At 44.5% G+C, this 24,546-nt stretch overlaps 2 protein-coding genes across 3 annotated transcripts in view; one reads left to right on the forward strand and one right to left on the reverse strand.

The window, feature by feature from the left end:
- The window catches only part of XRRA1 (X-ray radiation resistance associated 1), a 48,888-nt gene extending 35,005 nt beyond the window's left edge, over positions 1–13,883 (forward strand). For both annotated transcript variants that reach the window (XM_011368427.2, XM_011368428.2), the window contains exons 13-19: positions 6,292–6,385; positions 7,121–7,236; positions 8,634–8,975; positions 11,504–11,702; positions 12,463–12,578; positions 12,787–12,892; positions 13,398–13,883. In XM_011368427.2, the coding sequence (XP_011366729.1) occupies positions 6,292–6,385; positions 7,121–7,236; positions 8,634–8,975; positions 11,504–11,702; positions 12,463–12,578; positions 12,787–12,892; positions 13,398–13,651 (1,227 nt within the window). In that variant the 3' untranslated portion in view covers positions 13,652–13,883. The remainder of the gene's footprint in view (positions 1–6,291; positions 6,386–7,120; positions 7,237–8,633; positions 8,976–11,503; positions 11,703–12,462; positions 12,579–12,786; positions 12,893–13,397) is intronic.
- A 3,799-nt stretch (positions 13,884–17,682) lies between these two features.
- RNF169 (ring finger protein 169) overlaps positions 17,683–24,546 on the reverse strand; it is a 78,752-nt gene continuing 71,888 nt past the window's right edge. The window contains exon 7 of the mRNA XM_011368440.2: positions 17,683–24,533. Within this exon, the coding sequence (XP_011366742.1) occupies positions 23,349–24,533 (1,185 nt within the window). The 3' untranslated portion in view covers positions 17,683–23,348. The remainder of the gene's footprint in view (positions 24,534–24,546) is intronic.

Here is a 24,546-nt window from a genome sequence, read left to right on the forward strand (position 1 = left end):
GGTAATGTTCTAAAATATCAATTAAGTTAAGGTGTGATTGGTAGTGTCACTCAAATCTTTTTGATACTGTTGTTTTGTCTATTTGTTCTATCAGTTATTGAAAGCTGTATGGTAAAATCTCCAGTCATGATTGTGGATTTGTTTTTTTCTCCCTTTAGTTTTGTCAGTTTTTGCTGCATGTATTTTGAAGTTCTACTATCAGGTACACATACATTTAGAATTTTTATATCTACCTGATGTATTGATCCTTTTATTATTATGACTATCACCCTTTGCCTCTAATGCTCCTTGTCTATTTTGTCTGATTTTATGTAGATACACAGCATACACCCCTTACTATTGGCATGGTATATCTCTTTCTGTTCTTTGAATTTCAACCTATTTATAGGTTTATATTTAAAGTACATCTCTTTGAAACAGCATATAGTTGGTTCTTGCTGGGGTGCCAGAGCATTTTTCTCAGTGTTCCTGCTCTATCTTCATCTTGCAACCTTCCCTGGGTTCCTACACCTGAGGGGATTTTATCTCCACATTCTTGCTTCTTCCCCAGCAGTAGACTGTTTTTGCCTATTACTTAGTGCTGGCTAGTCTGGTGGCGGGGGTCCAACCCCAGTCTTAAGTAGGCCCTGGGTTCCTGTGTCTCAAGAATGGGCCATTCTCAGTGATCCTACCCCTCTCCAAAGAGTAGAAGACCTCTAATATAGTGGGGCCCGGGTGGTTTCCTGCCCCTACCCCAGGAGTAGCAGGTTTTAATTTTTTCCCTACCTGTCCCCTCCCACCCCCGCAATGCCAGGCCCTAGGCCCAAAAGGGTTGGCTGACCTTCCTCAGCAACTTAAGCTTTTTGTTCACTGGAGAGAACGGTTGGCAAGGATTCTTACCTTTTCTGCAGTGGCACCTTCTCTCCACCAGGCCTACACCTGGAGGAAGGCTTTCTCAGGTTTCCCTCCCCAAGTCCAGTCTTTCACATACAAGTAATTGTGAATTCCCCTTGTGTCTGCAGCTCTCAGGAGTTTTATACTCTTACTCTAGTGAGTTAAGAGTATAGGGGTCCCCAAGCCCCAGGGCCATGGACTAGTACTGGTCCACGGTCTGTTAGTAACAGGACTGTACAGCAGGAGGTGAGCAGCAGGCGAGTGAGAGCCAGTGAAGCTTCATTGTATTTGCAGCCACTCTCCAGCACTAGCATCACCACCTCAGCTCCATTTCAGATCATCAGGCATTAGAATCTCATAGGAACACCAGACCCTGGTACCCAAAAGGTTGGGGACCACTGCTCTAGCCCACACTTGGCCTTTAGCAATTTATTAAAATTTTTAGCTGATTTCTTCTTAAATGCTTATGTGGCACTCGCCATCTCTTCCTTCCACATTCTGCCACAGGTGAGCCAGTGTCTTTGTTCCATCTCTTTTTCAGGGTGCCCATCTAATCTTAGATTTCAGGCCACTTGATTGCCCTGAGACCATAGCTCTTTGCTGGACTGAAGAAAAGTGAGGATGTACGTTACTCAGCTTTTCCTTATTGTGAGGGGAGCAGCACTCTTGCCATTTTTTCTGCATTCTCACTTGAGATTTTAAATAACATTTTTCTTTATGACAGTTACCACCTAACATATATCTTTTTGTCTACTATCAGTTGTCTTCTGCCAGAATATAGATTTTTTTTGAGAGCTAAGACTGTGTTTTGCTTACAACTATATCATCTAGAATAGCAACTGATACATGATAGGTGCTCAATAAGTTCGTTAGATGAGTGAATGATGTTTTGATCATGTCAAGGAGTACTCAGAGCTACCTGTGTTGAAATTGAAATTAGCATTCAATATATTAAAATTACAAATTTTAAAACCAATTCTGCCTTCAAACAGAACTTAAACCTTTAGAATATTCACTCAGAAATCTAATAATTTTTGTGTCAAGAGTAATTATTTCTACTCAACCTTTAACAAATAGTTACTTAGTTCATAAATTTGACAAAGTTATTTTCCACTTGACCCAGTGAAATCGGGCAGAAATTTCAAATTGTCATTGGTACCTGAATTTATTTACAGGGGCTTTGAACTCACCTTAAAGGGAACAAGCTAGCCTGATACCCAAATTATGCTTGCTATGTCAGCCATAATCCTAAGCCTATATCTTTCAGCTGGGACTTAATTTTTACAGGAAATATGATACACATGCCCTAGGCATCTTTCAACTTTCTACCAGTTTTGATGGCAACTTTCTTCAACTTTTTAGCCATCTGATTTAGATGTATGGAGTTTTGCATCCTGACAAAATCAAATTTTCCATCCCCCATTCTGTTGTGACTGCTTCTTAACTATCTGATTTGCATACGAGAGACTCTGCAACCTCTTTAAACACCATTATCTAGTTATTTATCAATACATATTAGGCTTCTTTGTAGGTTCACCCTCCATCCCTCCTTTTCTAGAGTCTAGATCAGAATTCAGCAAACTTTTTCTTCAAAGGGCCAGATAGTAAATATAATACTTTCACAACTACTCAACTCTGCCCTCGTAGCACAAAAGGCAATACATAAATGAGTAAGCATGACAGTGTTCTCATGAAACTTTATTAAACAAATGGGGGCCCAGATTTGGCCCATGGGCTGTATCTTTCTGACCCAGGTTTTTGTACAGCCTTCAAGCTTAGAATGATTCTTACATTTTTAAATGGTTGGGAAAAAATAGAAAGAAGAATAACACATTAAAATTCAAATTTCAGAGTCCGCAAGTAAAATTTTGTTGGAAAGGAGCCACCACATTTATTTGTTTATGAATCGTCAAAGCTGTTTTTGTGCTACAACAACAAAGTTGAGTAGCAACGACAGAGACTGTATGGCCTACAAAGCCTAAAACATTTGTTATCTGGCCCTTGACAGAAAAGGTTTGCCAACCCCTAGTCTAGGTGATCAAAGGTTAAAGTCCTTCAAGGCCCATACCTAGTTCCTTTTTCTCCTCTCACTCTGTACTCTCTCCATAGGGATGGCTTCACATACCCATTGGCCCATGAAGAGAGACTCACAAATTTGTAACTCTAATATGGACCACTCCTCTGAACTGCAGACCAGTATATCCACTGTCTACTTGAATCTCTACTTGGAGGTCTCAAAGGTACCTCCAAAGTACACATATGCAAAGTAAAGCAATGATCTATCCCTTCAAATTTGATGTTCTTCCATTGTTCCATATCTTAGGAAATACATCTATCATCTGTCCAGTTACTCAAATGGTCACCTTTTTTTCCTGGCTCTTAGGCCTTTCACACATTGTTCTCTTTTCATGGAACACTTCCTTTCTGCATTAGTTAAAGTAACACTAACTGCTGCAACAAACTTAAAAATCTCAATGACTTAACACAATAAAAATTTATTTCTTGCTTTTACGAAATCCTATGTAGATGTTTCTGGTTGGCTGGTGGCCTTCCATATGATCATTCAGAGACCCAGGGTCCTTCTGGCTATGGCTTTGTCATCCCATAGGGACTTAAGAGTAGTTTATTGGATCCTGTGCATCTGGTGGATAGGTGGTTGAGGAGTGGGTAGGTGGTGAGAGATGTAAAAGATCAAGCAGGAGGTTTTGAATGAGCTATGCCTGGAAATGGCATCTGTTACTTCCACCCAGGTTGCACTGGCTAGAACTGAGTATATGACCACATCTGGCTCCTGGAAGGCAAGAAGATACACAGTCCAGCTGTGTGCCCAGAAAGTAGAGGAAACGGTTTTGGTTAATACAGAGGTTTCTCTGCCACATACTCCATCCTCCACTATATTTGCTAATTACCTCCCATCCATCCTTCAGATCTCTCAGGAATGCCTTTTCCTATCTCTCTGACTAGGTCAAATCACCCTAGTACTTCACGTGCCTCTCTTTTAGGGCACTAATCATAGTTGTAAATCTACTCTTCTTTATGTTACTGTTTCTTCAATGCTTGTTTCCTACTAGGTAGTACTCTATGAGGTCAGTGGTTATATCTGTTTTGCTCAATCTCAACTCAGTGCTTATTACATGTAGGTATTCAGTAAATATTTGTTAAGCGAATGAACCAAAATGAAAGACATTGACTAGGTTAATAGCCTTTGTTTATGAATCGTCAAAGCTGTTTTTGTGCTACAACAACAAAGTTGAGTAGCAACGACAGAGACTGTATGGCCTACAAAGCCTAAAACATTTGTTATCTGGCCCTTGACAGAAAAGGTTTGCCAACCCCTAGTCTAGGTGATCAAAGGTTAAAGTCCTTCAAGGCCCATACCTAGTTCCTTTTTCTCCTCTCACTCTGTACTCTCTCCATAGGGATGGCTTCACATACCCATTGGCCCATGAAGAGAGACTCACAAATTTGTAACTCTAATATGGACCACTCCTCTGAACTGCAGACCAGTATATCCACTGTCTACTTGAATCTCTACTTGGAGGTCTCAAAGGTACCTCCAAAGTACACATATGCAAAGTAAAGCAATGATCTATCCCTTCAAATTTGATGTTCTTCCATTGTTCCATATCTTAGGAAATACATCTATCATCTGTCCAGTTACTCAAATGGTCACCTTTTTTTCCTGGCTCTTAGGCCTTTCACACATTGTTCTCTTTTCATGGAACACTTCCTTTCTGCATTAGTTAAAGTAACACTAACTGCTGCAACAAACTTAAAAATCTCAATGACTTAACACAATAAAAATTTATTTCTTGCTTTTACGAAATCCTATGTAGATGTTTCTGGTTGGCTGGTGGCCTTCCATATGATCATTCAGAGACCCAGGGTCCTTCTGGCTATGGCTTTGTCATCCCATAGGGACTTAAGAGTAGTTTATTGGATCCTGTGCATCTGGTGGATAGGTGGTTGAGGAGTGGGTAGGTGGTGAGAGATGTAAAAGATCAAGCAGGAGGTTTTGAATGAGCTATGCCTGGAAATGGCATCTGTTACTTCCACCCAGGTTGCACTGGCTAGAACTGAGTATATGACCACATCTGGCTCCTGGAAGGCAAGAAGATACACAGTCCAGCTGTGTGCCCAGAAAGTAGAGGAAATGGTTTTGGTTAATACAGAGGTTTCTCTGCCACATACTCCATCCTCCACTATATTTGCTAATTACCTCCCACCCATCCTTCAGATCTCTCAGGAATGCCTTTTCCTATCTCTCTGACTAGGTCAAATCACCCTAGTACTTCACGTGCCTCTCTTTTAGGGCACTAATCATAGTTGTAAATCTACTCTTCTTTATGTTACTGTTTCTTCAATGCTTGTTTCCTACTAGGTAGTACTCTATGAGGTCAGTGGTTATATCTGTTTTGCTCAATCTCAACTCAGTGCTTATTACATGTAGGTATTCAGTAAATATTTGTTAAGCGAATGAACCAAAATGAAAGACATTGACTAGGTTAATAGCCTACTGGGCCTGTAGTGCTACCTAGTGAAGTCCCAGAGGAAGCCAAACCGAAGTGCCCTCCTCCTTCCAGCCTTCAGACCTTAGCGCCTTCTGTGGGTCCCGAATCTGATCCAACAGCTTTCAGTGTACCCAGGCATCTGAAAGGTCACTGCCCCACGCATGGCCCCTGTGATACTGATGGCTCTGATACTGTTCTATTGCTAATAGACACCTTCTCCAGAGTAGTCCCCAGATGTTCCAGCCATTCTGCTTAACAAGGATTATGTATTTTTTGTCCTTCAGAGGCTGGCCTTGGGTGGAGCAGCCCGTGGGCCCCAGATAGCCATGAGGTCTCCCTTACTATGGGGTCTACTTATCCCTTAGATGGGTGGGTTCCCCTGACCTCCTGTTCCCTGTCCTTCCCCAGATGAGTGCCCAGGACAGGCCTCAGTGAAAGAGGCCATTAGGAGTACTGTTGACAGACTGATGGAGTGTGTAGAGTTTGCCCTGAGGAAGGGGACATGTCAGACAAACTGTATCCTGAAGTCAAAGTCAATTCCCTGCCTACTTTCCAGATTCCTTGCAAGACAAGTAGTCTATTGTTTTGTTATTATTGTCACCAGCATCCTCAACACTTAGTGTAAGCTACATAACCAGTGCACAGAAGGGAGAAAAATTCTTAACTTTGAAACATGAAACAGCGATGATAAGATTTCAGACAGGAGGGGCAAGGCATTCTGGGCGTGAACAGGTGAAACTACAGAGATAAGACGTTGCCCATCAGTGAGTCCTGTCCACAACAGCATCACTTCCCCAGCCCCACCCCAATCCTAGCAAGCATGTAGCCCTGCATTGTGGGCCTGGAGGCACTTGGGCAGAGGTGAGAGGTGGTGTCAACCTGATGCTCTCACCTGCATGCCTTCCAGATTGCAAAGGAAGACGCCCTCCTGCCGGTAGCTCTCTTCCCATCTCTCTGTGAGCTCGTCTTTCATAACAACCCCCTGGTGGCCCACACACGAGGTATGGTGTCTGCAAAGCTGTTCTCCACAACCCAGTGCCCAGGAAGCAATGTGGGCACCCTCATCCCAACCTTATCAGTGCCAGGCCCTGAGCTCTGCTCTGCATCGTGGGTGGGTGGGCAAGGGGGATGGAGAAAACAGCAGATACTGCTGAACATCTGCTCTGCACCCGCTCATCCTGACAGCAGCCTTGTGAGGCAGGCATTATCATCCCTGTGCACAGTGGCAGAAACTGAGAATCAGGGAGGTTCACGATCTACCCAAGGTTACGTAGCAAGAAAGAGGCACAGCCGAGAATGGAATACAGAATTATCTAGATCCTGCGTGAGCTCTTTAAGCAACACCCTGCTTTGTGGAACACGTCTGTTGTGACCTCATTTCTCAGTTGGAAAGGGGGTGTAGAGCTCTCTCCTCCCAGAGCACAGTGAATGCAGTAGAACCCACAGTCCATGATGAGGCAGCTTAAAGGAGTTTTAGAATTCTGGGTCCTGGAGTGACACCAGCAGAGTTTTGATACTTGCTCCACACTGTCTTTGTTGCCCTGGGCAAATTCCTTAACCTCTCTGTGCCTCAGTTTCCTCACCTATCTAACAGAAATAATATAGGTACATACCTCCTAGGGTTGGTGTAAGAATTAAGTAAGTTAATTAAGTACAGTTATTAGAACAGTGCCTGACACATAGTGCCCCAGTAAATGTTAGCTAATCGTGATCTTATTTTCCGATCATGGTTCCAGGGGTCCCTCCACTGCTCAAAAGCTTCCTCCAGGAGCGGCTAGGGATCCACTTAATTCGAAAGAAGACAGCGAAGGCTAAACATCATATTTTGATGCCTCGGAAGGACTCACGGAAGGTAAGGCTTCCAAGGCAGTACTCCCCAACTCCATGTTAATGCATGTAGACCCGCCTGGCAATCAAGCTGCACTCTCCCACAATGCCCAGAATCCCTTCATTAGGTTTGTAGTAGCAGTAGTGTCTTCTCTTTTCCGTGCTCTATTAATACAGATATACCCAGGAGGGATGAGACAGTCAGAGAGACCCAAAAGGCAGAGTCAGGATGAGCCTTGGAGGTCATTGAGTCTGACCCCCTAATTTTACAGAGAAACTGAGGTCCAGAGAAAGAACTATAGAGATGTGGGGAGAAATCTGTCAGAAGACCCAGGTATGAGCCTGACTATAACACTCCCCAGAGCCCCCAAAATGGCCAAAACAGTCACACTCTCAGAGCCACAGCCTCAAAACTAAAAAACCTCACAGAGCCGCAGAGAAGAAGAGAAAAAACAACAGAGAAAAATACATTATAAACTCCCCAAAGCCATACCAGTACAAGTCATAGTCACCTATAGTAATCATGAATGGCTGTGCCAGGCCTAGAATGCACATCTCCTGCTTGAATCTTAGGAATCATTTCCTTATGTTGAGAGCAGTCTGCTCCCTCTGTATTCCAGCCCATATTTTTCTTACAACAGTGCTGGGGATCTTTCCACTACACTATATTGTCTAACTATAGCTATAAGTGGACCAAATATCTTTGACAAAGAATAAAATCAACCCACCATGTAACTAGGGAGAACTAAACGCAGCTGAAGGAAACTGAGCACATGGTTCCCTCCTGGCACCTGAGGCAAAGGAGGAAGGAAAAAGGAAGACAGGCTTTCGCTAATTAAAGAAGCTGGGCAATTCAACAGGAAAGAAATTATTTCCTTGATCTCGAACTCTGAGAGATCTTTATATAAGGTGCAAGGACCAGCATCCTGAACGGGGCCTGGTGTTGCTGCCTTCCAGGAACTGTAGGACCATCTCCCCCATGCCCTCCTAGGAGTCCCTGAGGAAAGTTAAGGGCACTGTGTTAAGCCTTGATCGTAGGAATAAGACTACTGAGGGCTGGAGTGATATAGTCAAGGGTGTAGAATGAAGCCTGGAGCCCAGGACAGGAATTAGATAGTCCAGACGCTGCCTCTGAATAACTCTGTGAGCTTGGACAAGTCACTTTACCTCTCTGAGCCCATTTGCTCATCTATAAAATGAGGATAAGTATTCACTGGGTAGTTTTGAGGTATAAATAAAACAACGTATGTCATGCATGGGGCACATCCTAGGTGCCCATAAGTGTGATTTAGCTCCCTCCCTCTCCTTTTGAGCCCTCACCCAGTGCTCTGTTACTGTACAAACTGGCCTTAGGCTGATGAAGTCCAAGAGGAAAGATTCTGATTAGGGAGCAAACCAATACCAGCCCTTCTCCCATGACAGGTGAAAACCCAAATCTTAAAGTTGCCAAAGCAGCCTCTGATTCTCCATCGCCTACCTGGAACCACAACCCAGTCTCCCTCAAAGGAGACACTAGGGTCAGAGCTGACTGAAGTGCGGCCCACTGCCAAAAGCACTTCTCAGGAGTCAGTGATACCCGTGGAGGGCGTGCACGGCCCTTCCCTGCCCCACCGGACCTTTGTGCCACTTCCGCCCATCTGCTCCGACTCCACTGTGCTTAGTGAAGAGACAACGTCCCGCCGAAGTGACACCGCTGGCCACCTCAGCCCGGAGCACCTGTCAGATGAGGACATCAAGAGCACAGAATCCATCTTCTTGACCCAGGTACCTGGATCCACCTGCCCCTGCCCACTTGTTCCCAACTCCCATAGGTTCCTGAGCAGCCCTTAGATAGCTGGATTGCTGTAGGCAGCTGGAAGCAAGCACAAGGCGGATCTGGAAACCAGAAGGTAGCACCCTAACTAGGCCTACAGGTCCCTTCTGGGAGACTCACTGACCCATGGCTACTAGTACAGACACCCATCGGGACAAGTCATGGTCCTGTGGTACAAACCACACCTGGGGGCTGGCTGGGGTGCAATTCTGACAAGGTTTTCAGAAGGGATTGCTGCTGCCTCTGCCAATCTGCTTAAGGTCACCTCACTTCTGATGCTGCCTCTGAATCCTGGGAACACAGATGGATGAGACATGGTCCTGTCCTCAAGATGTCCTCAGTCTAATGGAGGAGATGGACAGGAACAGTGCATACAGTCAATGCTGAGAGTGAGAAACTCAGGAACTGGAAGCCTAGAGGAAACGGGGATGCCTCTGCCTCAGACTAGGAGGGCTTCCTGGAAGAGAATCAAATGAGATGAGTTTTGCAGGCTGAGTAGGAGTTAACAAGGTAAAGATACAGGCAGCAAGGGCACTCTGGGCAGAGCAAACACCATGAAGCAGGATACAGAGGAAATTATCATGGTACCTGCAGGAACCATGAGTGGTTCATTGTCAGTGCAACAGAAGGGTGACATGTAGGAAAACGGAAATACAAGGCTGGAAGAGTCAGCAGGGGCCCCTTAAACTTTATTATTGTATCGCTGCCCTTCCTGATCTCCCCACCTGTAGTCTTGCCCCTCCAGATCTTTCCAAGATGTACATTCACCCACACATTTATGTCTGATTCTCTATCCATCCATCCCTTACGTACTCCATGTACGACTTACAGTGATACACAGATTCCTACAGTAAAAAAGTATCTTTATGACTTAGAACCTTTTTGGAAAAAAGTAGAGTATAAATAAATAAGCATTAAAAATAAACAATTGAGAGAGTTGTATGAAAGGAAAAGAATAAGTTCAAGGGTAATTCTGCCACTCAAACATGCACATCATGCACTACTACTCTCATAATAGAGGTGTATTGCCAAAATGCAGTTCTGAGCAGCCAAAAGCAATACAATTGAGTCACTATGATTGAAAAAAAACCTTTTTTTTTTCCTTGCCTAATTGCCCAGGTTATAACCTCCAGCATAGTGTTGAGGAGAAGTGGCAAGAGCAGACATCTTTGTCTTATTCCTGATCTTAGCAGGAAAGCTTTTTAGTTTTTCACAATTAATTATAATGTTAGTTGTGGGCTTTTCATAAATGTCCTTTATCAGGTTGAGGAAATTTCTGTTCTTTGTTTGTTGTTTTGTTTTGTTTTGTTTTTGCTTTGCTTTTTTATGAATAGATGTTAGATTTTGCCAAATGCTTTTGCTGTGTCTGTTGAGATGATCATCTGGTTTGTGTCCTTTATTTATTGATAGGTATATTACCATATTTGATATTCAGGTATTAAACTAACTTTTCCTACCTATTGCTTTTTCTATGTTGCTGATATGGCTTGCTAGCATTTTTTGGAGGATTTTTGTGTTTATAGGGATATGGAGTTGTAGTTTTCCTTTCTTGGGATGTGTTTCTTTCATTTTGGTTTTAGGGTAATGCCGACCTCAGAATGAGTTGGGAGTGTTCTCTCTTCTAATTTTTAGAAGAGTTTGCAAAGGATTGGTGTTCATTTTTCTTTAAATGTTTAGTAGAATTCACTAATGAAGCCATCTGGTCCTTGACTTTTGATGGGAAAATTTTAAATCGCTAATTCAATCTCTTTACTTGTTATAGGTCTTTTTAGACAGTCATAAGTTTTAATAATAAGTAATTACATCCCTACATGAAATACAGGTTTCATAAAGATGTTTATCATAAAACCAATTGGGGTAGGCTAAAACCAAATTCAGACAATGTTCACTTATTCCCCTATAACTCCTCCATGGCTTGTTATCCATCACAGTAAGGATAAAGAAAATAAAACAAAAACAAAATGCCTCGGCTTGGCATTTAAAGATCTTTACTGATCTGGGCCTTGATTATTGTTCCAGCTGCCTCCCTCTTTACAGTGCACTCCAATTATACCAGTATTAGGTTCCCCTAAAAGCACCTTGCTGTATCTTACCTGTGCTCCTTGCTATAATAGCATCCCTTGCCTGCAACAGTCTTCCTTTCTCATCACTTGTAGACTTCTCCTTTCTCCACCCCTGCCTGGGGATGGCTCTTCTGGTTCTTCAAGACATAGCTCAGGCTAAGGCATCATTTCCTCCAGAAAAATTCCTGGCACCCCAGGCTGGTTTAGGGCTTCCTGCGGGCTCACCTAGAAGCCTTGTGCTCCCTTCTGTTACAGCCATTTACCAAGGTGTATGGTCATTGTCTATTTTCATGTTCGCCTTCTCTCACCCCAGTCTTGGTTCTTGCCCTTAACAGGGCCCAGCATGGGGCCCCACACAGAACTGAGGCTCAGAAGTGTTCATGGAATGAATGAATGTATTTTTCTTCCTGGGCCAGGTGAGTGGGCTGCCTTCCTCCATTCTCCAGAGGGATGCTTCAGAGGTGGAGAAAAAACAAAGATCACCCCTACCCCCAGCGCCCAGAGAGGTGAAGAGGACTCGGAGGAAGTTTCCATCTGTTTCACTCCCCAGCAAGTACCATGGCTACGAGGAGCTGCTGACAGCCAAGCCTGATCCAACCTTCATTGAGCCGAAGGGTATGTGAGAAGACTAGCTCCAAGGCATGGAGCCCTCTCCACAGCCCAGAACAAGTCAGGGCAAAGCCAAGGCTAGTGCCAAGCCTCTTTTCCAGACCAAGGAGCTGTCTTCGGACTGTCAGAAGGCCCCTGAGGGTGTCCTGGTTTGGAGCCCTACATGTTGGAACCCCTGGCCTGTGGCTTAATTGGCTTTGGGGAGCCACAGCTGTTCAGATTCCAACCAGTCTGGGCCTAGGTCTGGTTGGCAAAGTCTCTCCAGGAAGGGTCTGATGAACAAACACCCAGATTCCCAAGCTCTTCCCCAGCCCAGTTAAGCCCCAGACTGAACATCCAGTCTCCTCTATTTGGTTTGAGGCAAGGGAGACAGTGCCATCTCTGAGCTCCTTATTTCAGACTGATGTGTTAATAGTATTGGGACTTTCAAAGGAACTAGAGCTTAGCTGTGCTCTCTCGGGTGTCAGTCTCTGCAGTATAACCCCCCTGAGGTTAATGGGATTACATTGAAGTCAGCCCTTTTCCCCACACCAATGCCATTTTCCCATTAGGATCTGTGCTCATGAGGGACCAGTATTCACTGAATAAATGATGGAACTTCTGACACTGCAGCAGATCAGGAAGAGATGTGGAAACAGTATACCCTCTTGGGGCTTTTCATCCTTTTATCCAGGACCACTATGAGATGGGGAATTAACAAATTGGGGGAGACATCTAGGAGAAAGTGGGGCAGGTACCTGGACTCCATGTTGCCTTCCTGCCCTAGGAATCCAGAAGAATGCACAGGCCCTGCAGCACATGCTGAAGCACCCGCGCCTTTACCACTCCTCCAAGCCCAAGATGAACACTCTTCAGAAACACTATGTTCCCAAAGAGAAACGGGTAAACCTGCACCTCCCTGAGTGTATAAATGGTCCTTCAGGACTCCCACAGGAACAGAGGTGGCTGTCACCTCAGGCCCTTCTAAGGGCCATGCTTTCCCAGCGCCCCCAGTTGCTTCCCAGCCTGTAGCTGTGACTATATGAGGAGGTGAGGCCAGGAAAGTCTGAGCATAAGATTGAGATAACACTCTCCTCTCACCTTCTGTCAGGCCCAGAGGATCCCTGTTCCGCCTCCACGGAAGACTCGAGCCCAGCTTCTGGATGACATCCTCATTCGCATGCGGGACTCCCAGAACATTACAGAGGCTCCGCTAGGTATAGCTCTGGCCCCCAGTCCTCCGCTGCCAGGACCAGAGATCTAGTTTATTCATCTGCTGGTATAAAGCAAAGGGCTCATCTCAGAGCTAGGAGGGCTTTTAGGGAGCATCTGCCCCAGTGCTTCCCAGGTGAAGAAACTGAAGGCTGAGTGAGGCAGGAAGTTGCCTAAAGTCCCACAGCATGTTGCAGACTAGAACTAAGGCATGACAGGACACCGCTGGCTTCCTAATGCCTCAAGCTGGAGAGGTGTTTTTTTTTTCTTTTTTCTTTACTCTTCTTTTTTATTGTTTTGTTTTGGTTTTTGTTTGTTTTCTTTATTTTTTTATGGTGACATTGCTTAACGAAATCCAGTAAGTTGGAGAGGCTATATTTCAGTCCCCTTAACATTCTTCTCCCATGCCATCCCACTTTGTAAGTAAGGCCTTTAGACCCAACCCCCACTGCTTTAGGCTAGGTGACACCCAGAGCGAGCCTGCTGCCCCTCCTGGCTTCTTTCCCTCAGGAGCTGTCCTGAGTCAGCGGACAGAGCGGCGGCTGGTGAACCAGAAGCAGTACCTGGAGGCCAAGAGGCTGCTCAAGGAGTTTCGGGCGCGTTACCGGCAGCTGGTGCGCAGCTCGCTGCGGACAGTGTTCGGTGCCTCAGCACCACCTCTGGCCCGCCCAGCCCTGAGCGAGGGCCCACCTAAGTTCGGCCGTTTCCTCCAGTTCATGGATGAGTTCTGCCAGGAGCCCACAGCCAGTGACTCGAAAGGCTAGAGCTGTGTACAGGGCCACGTGCGCTGCCGGGGCCTGCGCCCTGCGCCCTCCCTGAGGGCTCCGCACTCTCGACCATGCCTCTGCCTCGGGCTGGCTGGGCTGGGTGTGGGCCTCAGAGCTCAGCTCAGCCTTGCTGGCTGGCCCCAGACTGGGGAGTTTGTCAGGACCTCCCCTCCCCGGGCCGGCAGGATCCAGCGCCTGGCCCAGCTGCAATAAAGAGTGGGTGCAGAGAGCAGGGTAGCCTACGTTCTTTCTTGGAGCCTGGGCCAGGCTGTCACACTGGGAAAGATCTCCGAGTTGATGCGCATCCTAGAGTCCTGTGGGAAACCTGCTTGAGTCACACAGTTGAGCGCTAGGATAGAAAAGTTGATGAAGCAGAGAAGCACCACAGGACCTAAGTAAGGCTCAGAGACATTAACTCACTCACAGCCAATAAAGCCTGTGTGTGTGTTGGAAGTGGGTGGAAAAACAGACCATCAAGCCCCAGAAACGGTGCTTTTTCTGTTGGGCAGCTTTTTCCATTGTGAGGGCAGATGTGGGGAGGAGGAAGACAGGATTGGGAATTCCTTTATCAGACAGCTATGGCCACAAAGTTGGGACAAGCTGAGGAAAGGGCTTACATGGAGTTTCCCAGGGTCCTCTAACCTAGGACACGGACCGAAGTCCCATATGCAAACACGGTGGGCTGTGTGCCTCTAAAACGGACCCTGGGGCTGTGCAAGGTCAACCTGGGCTCACAGTACATAAACTAGCTATGGCCCAGGCAGCCTGCAGGGTTGCCCCCTTCTTGTGAGTGCCTACTAGTCAGCACCTGCTACAGAGGAGGATCTGGAGGCCACTGGGGCTGAATTCCAGAGATGCACAGAGGGGATGGATGCTGGGTATGACCTAGTTACCTGGGCAACCCTTGTTCCTAAGGCTACTTTTCTGGAGGTGCCCACAGTTCAGATCTGGATAGCAGTTCCCAGAGTCTCCAGGAAGCAGTGGCACAAGGATTAAGGATCCTCAGCAAGACATAAATTCCCACAACCTAAGTTGTAATAAAGGCGATTATAGAAATTTAGTCTTGTAGCCACAGACCTAACAGGAGAAACATGGAGTATATGCTGTATTTCAAGTGTGGGACTCTATTAGACACAGAATATTTGCATACGATCATACTCAACCACATAGCCTCACACATGTGGCCAGTTAAATATTTACCATACTAGGCACATTTGCATTCATACAGTCACATATATATCAAATTACAAAGTCAGTCATATCTCACTCATTCACACAGGTACCTGGACAGATACGGGTAATAATATTACCCACAGCACCACTCCTGTACACGGGCATGTTGCTGACTCACCACCTTGGATCTCCTGGGGCCAAAGACTCTTCCCCTGATGTCAGGGAGGAGAATCCACCCCAACATTCACACTGTAAACCTTGCTAGGTTCCAGTTCTAAAGAAGTAGACTGCTTCCTTCAGCTAGAAACACTAACCAACCATAGGCTCTCAGACCTGAAAGGCTCCTGGAAACATCTCCCAACCTCGAGGGAGGAAGCCTCTTGCAAACTCCACAATAGATCATTTAACTCCTGCTTGCACATCTAGTGACAGGGAGCTCATTCCTTCCAAAAGCTGTCCCCTACTTTGTTGAGAAAGCTATAGAACAGTTCTAGTCATTGGGCTATCTAAGCCCTTTGTTTGTCCTAGCTCTGCTTTTTGGCCAAGAGTACGTATCTGCTTTCTCTGCCCAGCCAGGCCAGCTGTTCACTGATGTGAAAACATCCTGAAGAGGCTACACTTATCCAGGCCAGACACTCTTAACTTTCTCAGTTATTCCACATAGGATACCATCTGACTAAATTGGTTGCCTTTCCTGGACTTGCAAAGTTTGGGGTTTTTCTCTCTACTCATGATACCTAAGATGCAGTACTCCAGCTGTGTCCAACATAGCACACAGCACCATTGCCCCCTCCCTTCTCTGAATAGGACATTTTTATAGAGCCAAACATTTTCTTCGTCCTTTGCTCATGCTTAAAACCAATGGCATTATCCCTTTGGCTTTTATTAAGCCTTTATCAGCAGATTACTAATACCAGAACTGCTTTCCCTTTTTTATACTTGAAGTTGATCTTTGATATCCAATGCAGGATTTTCTACATTTCATCATCTTAGCCTCCAGGCTGCCAAGATCATTTGCATTCCTGATAATGAGCTTTCTCATCTTAAGGAGATTATACACAGCTATGGCTAAGGCGACTAGGAGCCAGTGCTGAGCATACTCCCACAGGCACTACCTTGGCATTCCTTTAAAACCACCACATTCCTATCAAGAAAACAACAGCATTCCAACCTGCCTGACGTTTTAAGGCAGGATATCAGACTGTCTACTCCCTCATCCTCCCATACAGGTGAATTGCTGCATTTCTGGAAGCCATACAATCATTTACCAGTTATGTCCAATTCTTTTGTATCTCAGGAGTAATCCAGACTGCGTCACATTACTAGGGTTCATTTTTTAACCCTCCCTCTCTTATTTGCTGTATAATATAGGTAGAGCAGCTCATTTAACTTTACCCATAGCATCAATGGGGTTTTCAATCTCTACGGGTCCTTTTGGTGTTAAAAACACATTTTGAGGCCTCAGTTGCTTGGTTTCCTGAGTTTTGTGCTTTTGAAGAGACATGACCTAATCCTCATCTCAACAAGCCTCAAACTAGATCTGTCAAATGAACTGGAATTCATAACTAATTAAGGAGGCCATTTGGGTGGTAGCCACCCTTCCTGTTGCCACATAGTCGCTCACTCACCTGAGCACATCTGAACTACCATTTGGTATATCAACTCTCGGCTGGCTCTCACCCAGGACCCCCTTCCTTCTCTATAAGGAGATGGGAAGCTGGCTGCCACTCTTCTGAACCTTCTTCAATTTAACAGGAGCAAACCAGAAGAAATATTTTCTCCTACCACCAATTCTTTAAATTCTGCCATGTTTTCCTAGTCATTTATCCAAGGTGCCAGTGATTACCCAGGGAGAGATGGAGGTGGCCGCAGGACTGATTTAGTTGCAGATTGTGCCTCACAATTCTTGCTACCTCAGGATACTTCCCACCCTTATAGTGGGCGCAGAGGGATGGCTGATATCTTTAGCCCTGTCAGGCCCAGTCTAGGAGGAAAGACGACCCAGAAAGCAACTGAACTATACTGCTAGGGAAGGCCAGCAGAGGAAGATGGCACCGCCCTGAGACCGATTTGAACCGGGGCAGCAGAAAAAGCAATCAGTGGCTTTGGAGTCAGAGGACCTGGCTTCCAGGCTGTCAGGGCCAGTTTCCTATGTGCAAATGAGGGCCACCCCTTTTACCACACCAAGCTATAAGGGAATTAATGAATGTGGCATGTAAGGCATTTTCTATTACTTTATGGGCCAAGGGACAATCAAGTTCTGTTCTTCTCTGACTAGCTGTATTGTTTCTTGCAAATCATTTTAACAACCCTCCTTTAGAAGAGGTTGGGCCAGAAGATTTCAAAGGTTCCTCAGGTGCTAGTTTACCATGTGTGACAAGGACTCTTACATCAGTAGTTCAAATTGGTTTTACAAGTTTATATGGAACAAGGATACATTTGTTCTCTTTTGGATGAGAAACTGATACCAAGAGGATTCTGATGGGTTCCTGAGCAAGCTTCCAAGAGGGTATTTTTTAAAAATCAGATGTTCTGAGTACAGCCCTAATGTGCAAGGACAATGTAATCCTATACATTTGTTCTTCACTCAAACCCTTTCTTGGTGCCTCCATTAGAAGAATGGCTGAATATGGCAATAAGTCATAAATCAAAAATAACTTAGAGCTCAAAAGACAGTTGTACACCATGGAAAGAAACCCCATCCCAACTAATTTCTCTCATCCTTCTGAATGCCAAAGCAAGACATTCCAACGTGGGGCATCTCCCATCAAATAACAAACGCACGTAGTCTAAGCTTAGCCCAGATTTGCCTGAGATCGCTCTCCAGAGATAAGACTTTGACTAGAAACAGAACATTCACTTTCATGAGTGCTTTACTATATTCTCGACTTGGGCCTCTCCTCGAGCAGGTAAACATACATTGAAGAATGCACTTTGGTACTGTTCAAATAACACATCACATCCCATTTGAGTTTGTGCCATTTCCTTGGTGGCGGAAGCATCCCTGACAGGGCATGCTCTGTTCTGAGTCCTCTCGTCAAAATGCTCTTTATGATGAGTCTGAGGAGACAGCCAGCTGTGGCAGTCCACACGGATCCAAGTCCCTTCTCCAACTCTAATGCAGACAGCAAGTTGAATAAAACCAATATACAACTCATTCTCTATTTCTAGCTGGGAAGGGAAAAGGTCCTAATAATGACTGTGTTTGCATTAACATAACTGAGAGTAAATAGCACATCAAATACCGCCCCCTCCAAATCTATTAGTTGGCATTTAAGGTAACCATTTTTCCTCGCATAGTTTTCCATGTTCTCATTGGGACTTTGAGTGTTCCACTGGAGGCTAAGGCTTAAGCACATTGAGGGAGAGCCCCTGCTCCCTTTGGTGGCACAGCTTAAGAGGGTGGGCAGGGCCAACAAGGGAGAATCTGACTGCTGCCTTCTGGAGCCAGGGCACAAAAGCTACTCTTGAACTCTAACTGCTTGATCTTTGAGGAGTGCATTGCCTGTTTTTACCCCTTATTAGAGGAAAGGAAGATGAGCAAGGCTGGCCTTAACTTGGCTTTTTCCAACTAGTTCTCCACTTAAGACACCAGAAAAGAGGGAGCCTGCTCCAAGTTGAGGCTGCCTCCCACACTTACCGACAAGACATTAAGGAAGCATTTACTCACAAAGTGTGTAAATATTTTTCTTAGGAAGAAAAAATACTGATAATACATAGAACAATGTAACATACAGTCTTGGCACTTTTCCATCATCCAATTTAACCAACCTCTAAACTGGTGACCTCTGTATGTTTCTTTTTCTGTAGAACAGTCTTTTTCAGAAAGTTACAGTGGATAATAATCATGTGTAAAGATGCATTTCTGGATCATCTTTGGAGGAAAATCTATTCAGCAGCCTCTTTCCCTAGAATCCCACTTCCTCCTCGCCCCTGCCCCCAGAAATGCAGACCTGCTTTCTCATTGAGTCACAACAATTTATAAGCAACTATATTCACTTCTAAAAACCAGGCCAGAAGACCATTCTATTGGTTGAAGGAAAAGGCTGGCTGAGAAAGATTTCAATCCTTAAGGAGTTCTTGATTTTCAAAGAAAAATGAAGGGCTGGCTGGGTTTTAACCCTTGGTAGTTAAAATGACTGTTCCAATAAAAATATACCACTTCCCTAGATTCCATAATCACAATCCTCATCCTACGGGGCTTTTCCCTTCCTGGGTGTGTATTCAGGGGATATAGATAGGTACATTTTAATTCTAACCAAAAAAATCAGGAAGAAAAGCCGTTAAAGTCTAAATTATTTGGGTGACCCCCTCGTTAGCAAATTGCGTGTGTGTGACTTAAAAGACTATTTATTCAGACTCTAGAAAACTAGAGTACAAAATAGGACACTGAATATCAAATTCCTAATTTCTTAAAAAAGATGAGGGATGGCAAGGGGGAAGGGTTTGACTTGATTTCCATGCCCATCCCAGCTATATAACATTTTATGATTATGATCTGGTCTTCAGTTTTCCTTTCCTTCCTTACTTCTGCTGACCTTCCTTCTCAATGAAAAGCCAGGTACAAAAGAGGAAAGGAATCCCAAGCTGCCGTCAGTGTAGTTGAGAAGTCTGACTGGGTTAGAGCTTAGGAGGTTACTAAGTAGAGATGTGGGCCTCCTCTGACCACATCAGTGATCCACACAACCTGCCTCATTTCTTGGGGCTCATGCTAAAGCAGCTCCTGAAGAGATCTTATTGTCCTATCATCATTGAAGGAGAAAATTCATTCTCCCTTGGTAAAATTACTGAGAAAATGGAAAATAGTGTTACAATCAAATTCACAAATACTGATGGGGATATCTAAAATGTTCAAGGCAGCCTGCTTAGTGCTGGACCATATCTTGAATGGGACCATCCAAGATCATCACTATGAAAGAAGTGGCCTTTCGTAAGACCATTAACAAAATCTCCCGCCACATATACATTCAAATACATTCCATTGGACATTGAGCTCCACAAGATCAGGGACTGTCTTTTCCATCTTTGTATCTCCACGACCCAGCACAAGGTTGGCACAAGTGTGAAGCTCAGGAAACGTCTGTCATATGGAGCAGAAAGGACGAACAGCACAGCCTTCGGTCATCAGCTTCACCAGTCAAGCACAGTGGCAGCTTCCCATTTTAGTCAGTTTGTAATCAAACAGCAATTAAGTAGCTTTAATCTCTCAAGGGCATTTTTCTTTTTTGGGAAAATGAACAAAAACACAGAAGGCATTCATCATCAGTGTTCCCTCCAGGCAAAAATTTAAAAATTAATTTTAAGAAAAGAAATGAAGCCACTTATAAAAGGTTTTCCTGGGAAGCCTCAGCCAAGAATTAACCTTTTAAAAAGAGGCAACTATATGAAGAAGGCCAGGGGCTGGATAAATACTCCCATGATTTGACACCAACCCAACAGGCCCAGATGACTTCTTCCAGGCAGATATAATCAACAGAATCATGATTCCAAAGTGTCTTCTACTCTACAGAAAAGGGCTGAGAGACCCATTCTCAGGGTACCACATTTTTTATATTTTCCATCAGAATGACCTCCATCTTCTAACCTCTCATAACTTTCCCCTCAATGAGAAAAAACAAAGAATGCATATGCATAAGGAACAGAGTTAGAAGAACAAGGGAAATTTGTATGATGAATTGGATTCCAATAATTTGTGAGAAATGTTTTGTAAAATAGTGTATCTCTCATTCTAGCTCAGAAACCCTCCCCTTCATTTTATTTTTGTTCTTTGTCTTTCTTTTTCTCCAAAGAATTCACGTCGGCAACTCCATTTGTGACCAACTTCACAAGCAACAGGAGAGGGAAATTTTTCAGAAAAAAAAAGTGTTCAGGTTTGAGTTATTAAGTATGGGAAGCATCTTAAAATACAGATAATACCTAAGTGGTTTTTTCCTTCTCCAAAGCCAAGCAGATTAAAGATTAAGCCTCTTCCCTCTTTAGCCTCCACTGCATTGCCTATATTTGAAGGACTACTGCTCAGCTGGAAGTCTGGCAAACAACAACTGTCAATACCACTGTCGCAGGTGTAAGGGGGAAAGTCAGGAAGATGGATCCAGAGTTCAGAATATTCGCTGTTTTAACAAGAAGTAGATTTTCACTCTGCACCTGAAGCTAAAACTTGTTGCTACAGATATGCAACTTCTTCAAATGAAAGTATTACTTTGGGAAAATATTTAAAATATATATCTTTTCTATTAAAAATATTTATCTTTTTTCCAAAAACAAAAATCAGATACAACTGAAAAGTGTTTTTCAAATTATTGGAGAAAATGGTGACAAGTGGAAAAATAAGTGTTTTTGCTATAACCAATGAGACTAGCCTCCCAATAATATTTACTAAGATCAAAAAGGAACTCTACGAAATGGCAGTAACTAATATTTTCTCTAAGGGCATTTGCTAAGTCACCCTCTCTGTCTTCTGCAGACCAGTGCCAACTCTTTCATCTTGGGCACCAATATGCCCTCCAGTAGCCTTTAAAGGATATATGTTGCTGGTAGGACCTAAAACTGAAGTGGTGTGAATATAAAGTCATGAGACTGACGTATGTTTTTTTAAGCATACATCTGCACGTGTGCACAGAGAACACAGAAAACATACATTCAGGTGGGTGACACTCCCCACCAAAGTAGTCACTGAGGAGGTTCCACATATCTCAATGATCACCAAAATGCTTAAGACATCTCTGGAACTTCTCTCTGGGAACTGTTTATAAGCCACACATACGCATACAAAATGGCTCTACTTTATAGCTGCATTAACCCATTCACCTTCTCTTCCAGAGGCTTCAAATAGCTTCTGACTAGTTTCAAACTTAAAATTCTCTCTCCTATAACCCCAAAATAGTAAAGATTTGCCCAGAGAAGGGAGGCAAATCTCCTGAGAAAAGATTATTTAGTAAATTCCTAGTGACCCTGATCAGTAAGTGAGTCACTGTTCCAGATCTTAGCTTCTGCTTTAATAAGAGAAAGAAGTTGGAAGAGATGACCATTAAGGCCCCTTCCAGTTCTGATATTTGAGGAGTCTATGTTTCTAGACTTTGAGGACAGTTCCAGAAATGTTTTTACCAAGGGCAACATCATTGGAAAAAATTATGCAGTATCCTGCTGGGACCATTCAAGGGGGACAACAGACATTGGGATATATAGCTCTGTAAGATTTGTTAAAATGCTAGTCACATGACTTTATAGTAACAGCTCATACATGCACAGAGAATGCCAGCCTATCTGAGATTCCCTAAAAATCATATCTTAATCCCTATTCTCAATGAGCCCAGATGGGCAGAAGCACCAAGCACCACCAGGGATGCAAAAGACACATGGTGTCAGCTGCTAAGGAAAATAAACCCCAAAGGTCCATGGGACTGAATTTACCAGCTGCATCCAGCTAGATACCTTGTTTCCATAGTATGGAGTTTCAGCACTGTTCTTGCCTGACTCCTGGGCAAAGATTTTTGGATTTTAGATCAACATTGCAGATAACCCTTGGCCATGTGGAGAGTAATGATGACATCTGTCATTTATCTCACAGGGTGGGATCACCAGGAAAACAGAAGACTGTAAACTGCGTGGGCGGGGGGATAAATGCACAGTGTATGTTTATGCTTCCAGTCAATCTCAATTATCTGCATGTGGATTTTGCACGATGGGTACGCAATGCCTAGCCAGCTTTCCCTATGATCCCCTGGCATGCCTTTGTGTTGTAGTCCATTATGGCGACCTGTTAGTGTGGAAAATCCATGAGATTTGTTGTTGGGAGACCCAGCAGTCAGTCTGGGCTGTGCCACTTAGTAGGTGAGAGAACCCGAATATCTGCACTGCAGTTTCGTCATCTAAAAATGAGGCCAATCCCACTTACATGTTAGGTCTCCTGGGAAGATCAAATTAAACCATAACTAAACATGGTCTGTCAACTACACGGCATTATACATGTTATTTTTTAAACAGGGATGGTGAATTAGCTTTTGTAGAAGCATGAATTCAACAGATTTCATTAGGTATATTTACTTGTGGGGCAAGGGTAAGGAAAGGGGGGACATAATCTTTTTGGATCTGTAGAGAACTATACTGTTCCACTTCTTTGAAAAGAGGGAACTAATTTTTATCTGCAAGGCTGATTTAAAAAAAAATAAAAAACCTGCTGAAAGAAGTCAGGAGGTCTATCAGTCTGAGAAGGTATCCCCTCTTTCCTCTACCATTTCTAAATCTGGCCATTGTGCTCCTGAATCTCATTCCAAGTGGGTGCTGCCAGATTTGGCCCAGAACAGCCCTTGGGCGTGGGTCACTTAGGGGGTGGGGAGTGCTTCTGGCCTGGGTCACAGGGAGGCAGAGACGCAGTTCCCTTGGATACAGACTACAAAGGTCCTGGAACCTCTCAGAACCACCAGACATAAAAAGAAACCCAAAGTGAGAACATTCAGCTCTACAGGATAAATGATCAAGCCCAAAGACCTCTTAAAAATAGGCAACACTGTTCTATTCGGTGCTACTTGGCCCCGGCCATGCTGCTGGACCGTAAGAGATACTGATCCACGCTTCCTTTCCGCCGACTTACAGTCCGCCTCTCATTGTCAAACATGCGCTGCAACTGCAGAGCCAGCTGTCGGTCCTCTTCCTCTTGCTGCAGTTTCTGCTCCCTCTCTTGAAGTACTGGGTCTGTTGGGGCCAGGCCCATCTCACCACCGCTTTGTCGCAGTTTCTTAAGAGAGCCGTTTTGTTCCAAGTGCTTGGTCTTACAGTGTCTTTTCCGGCCCCGGCGCAAGGAGGGAAGTGGCTCCTCACCTAGGTTGTCTGCCAGGATACCGTTAGGCAGGTCAAAATGATTCACTGTTTTCAGCTGTTTCTTTGTTTTGAGGACCCCACCCAAAACAGTGTTTTTGGGTAGCACTGAATTAACTGCCGAAATTTTCATAGCTGTGCTTATACAGGTTTTGTCTAACTTGGCATCTGGGCTTGACCCTGACCCTTCAAATTGCTCTCTCTCCAAAGAAGTTCCACTGGCTCCCACTTTGAGTTCTGAAGAACAGCAGGTTTCCAGTGGGATCTCAGTGCTCTTTTTGCTACCACTGCCCTGTCCTGCTTTTGTCTGGCTAACAGAGGGGAAATAATCAAGGTCAGCGGAGGTGGGTCCAGTGTACTCAGAGAGTGCATGCCCACTGGACAGTCTTGTATTTAAAGCCAGAAGTGGCTTCTCCTTGCTAGAATGGATAACTTCAGAGACTAGCAAGTCTTCCCCCGTTTCTGGAGCCAGGGAAGTGAGGGTGGCTTTCGAAAAGGTTTTTTTAATCTGCCGTTCCTGAAAGATCTGTTCCCACTTTTTAAGGATCCGTGGACTGGCCTCATAAGAAGTCTGCTTCTGCAGGCTTCTGTTTAGATTGCGGGGTGTTGATTTGATGATGAGGGGACTCAGCACGCGGCCATCAGGGAGTCTCTTAGGAGGAGTACATGGTGAGCAGACAATGGGCTTGAAATGGTTGAGTTCTTCGGAGATGCTGTCATTGCTCTCAGGGCTGATGGAGCGCTCTGGTTTGTGCAAGGAAGCCAAGGATGACAGGGAGCTGAAGGGCAGACGCTTTTCAATGGTTAAGTCAGGGGCCGAGAGGCAGCGGTTGTTTTGAGTGGACAAGAGGACACCAATGATGGGGTTGGAGGTTGGGGTTATAGTTGTGACCTAAAAGAGATTT

This window comes from Pteropus vampyrus, unplaced genomic scaffold (genome assembly GCF_000151845.1).
Source record: "Pteropus vampyrus isolate Shadow unplaced genomic scaffold, Pvam_2.0 Scaffold141, whole genome shotgun sequence".
NCBI lineage: Eukaryota > Metazoa > Chordata > Mammalia > Chiroptera > Pteropodidae > Pteropus > Pteropus vampyrus.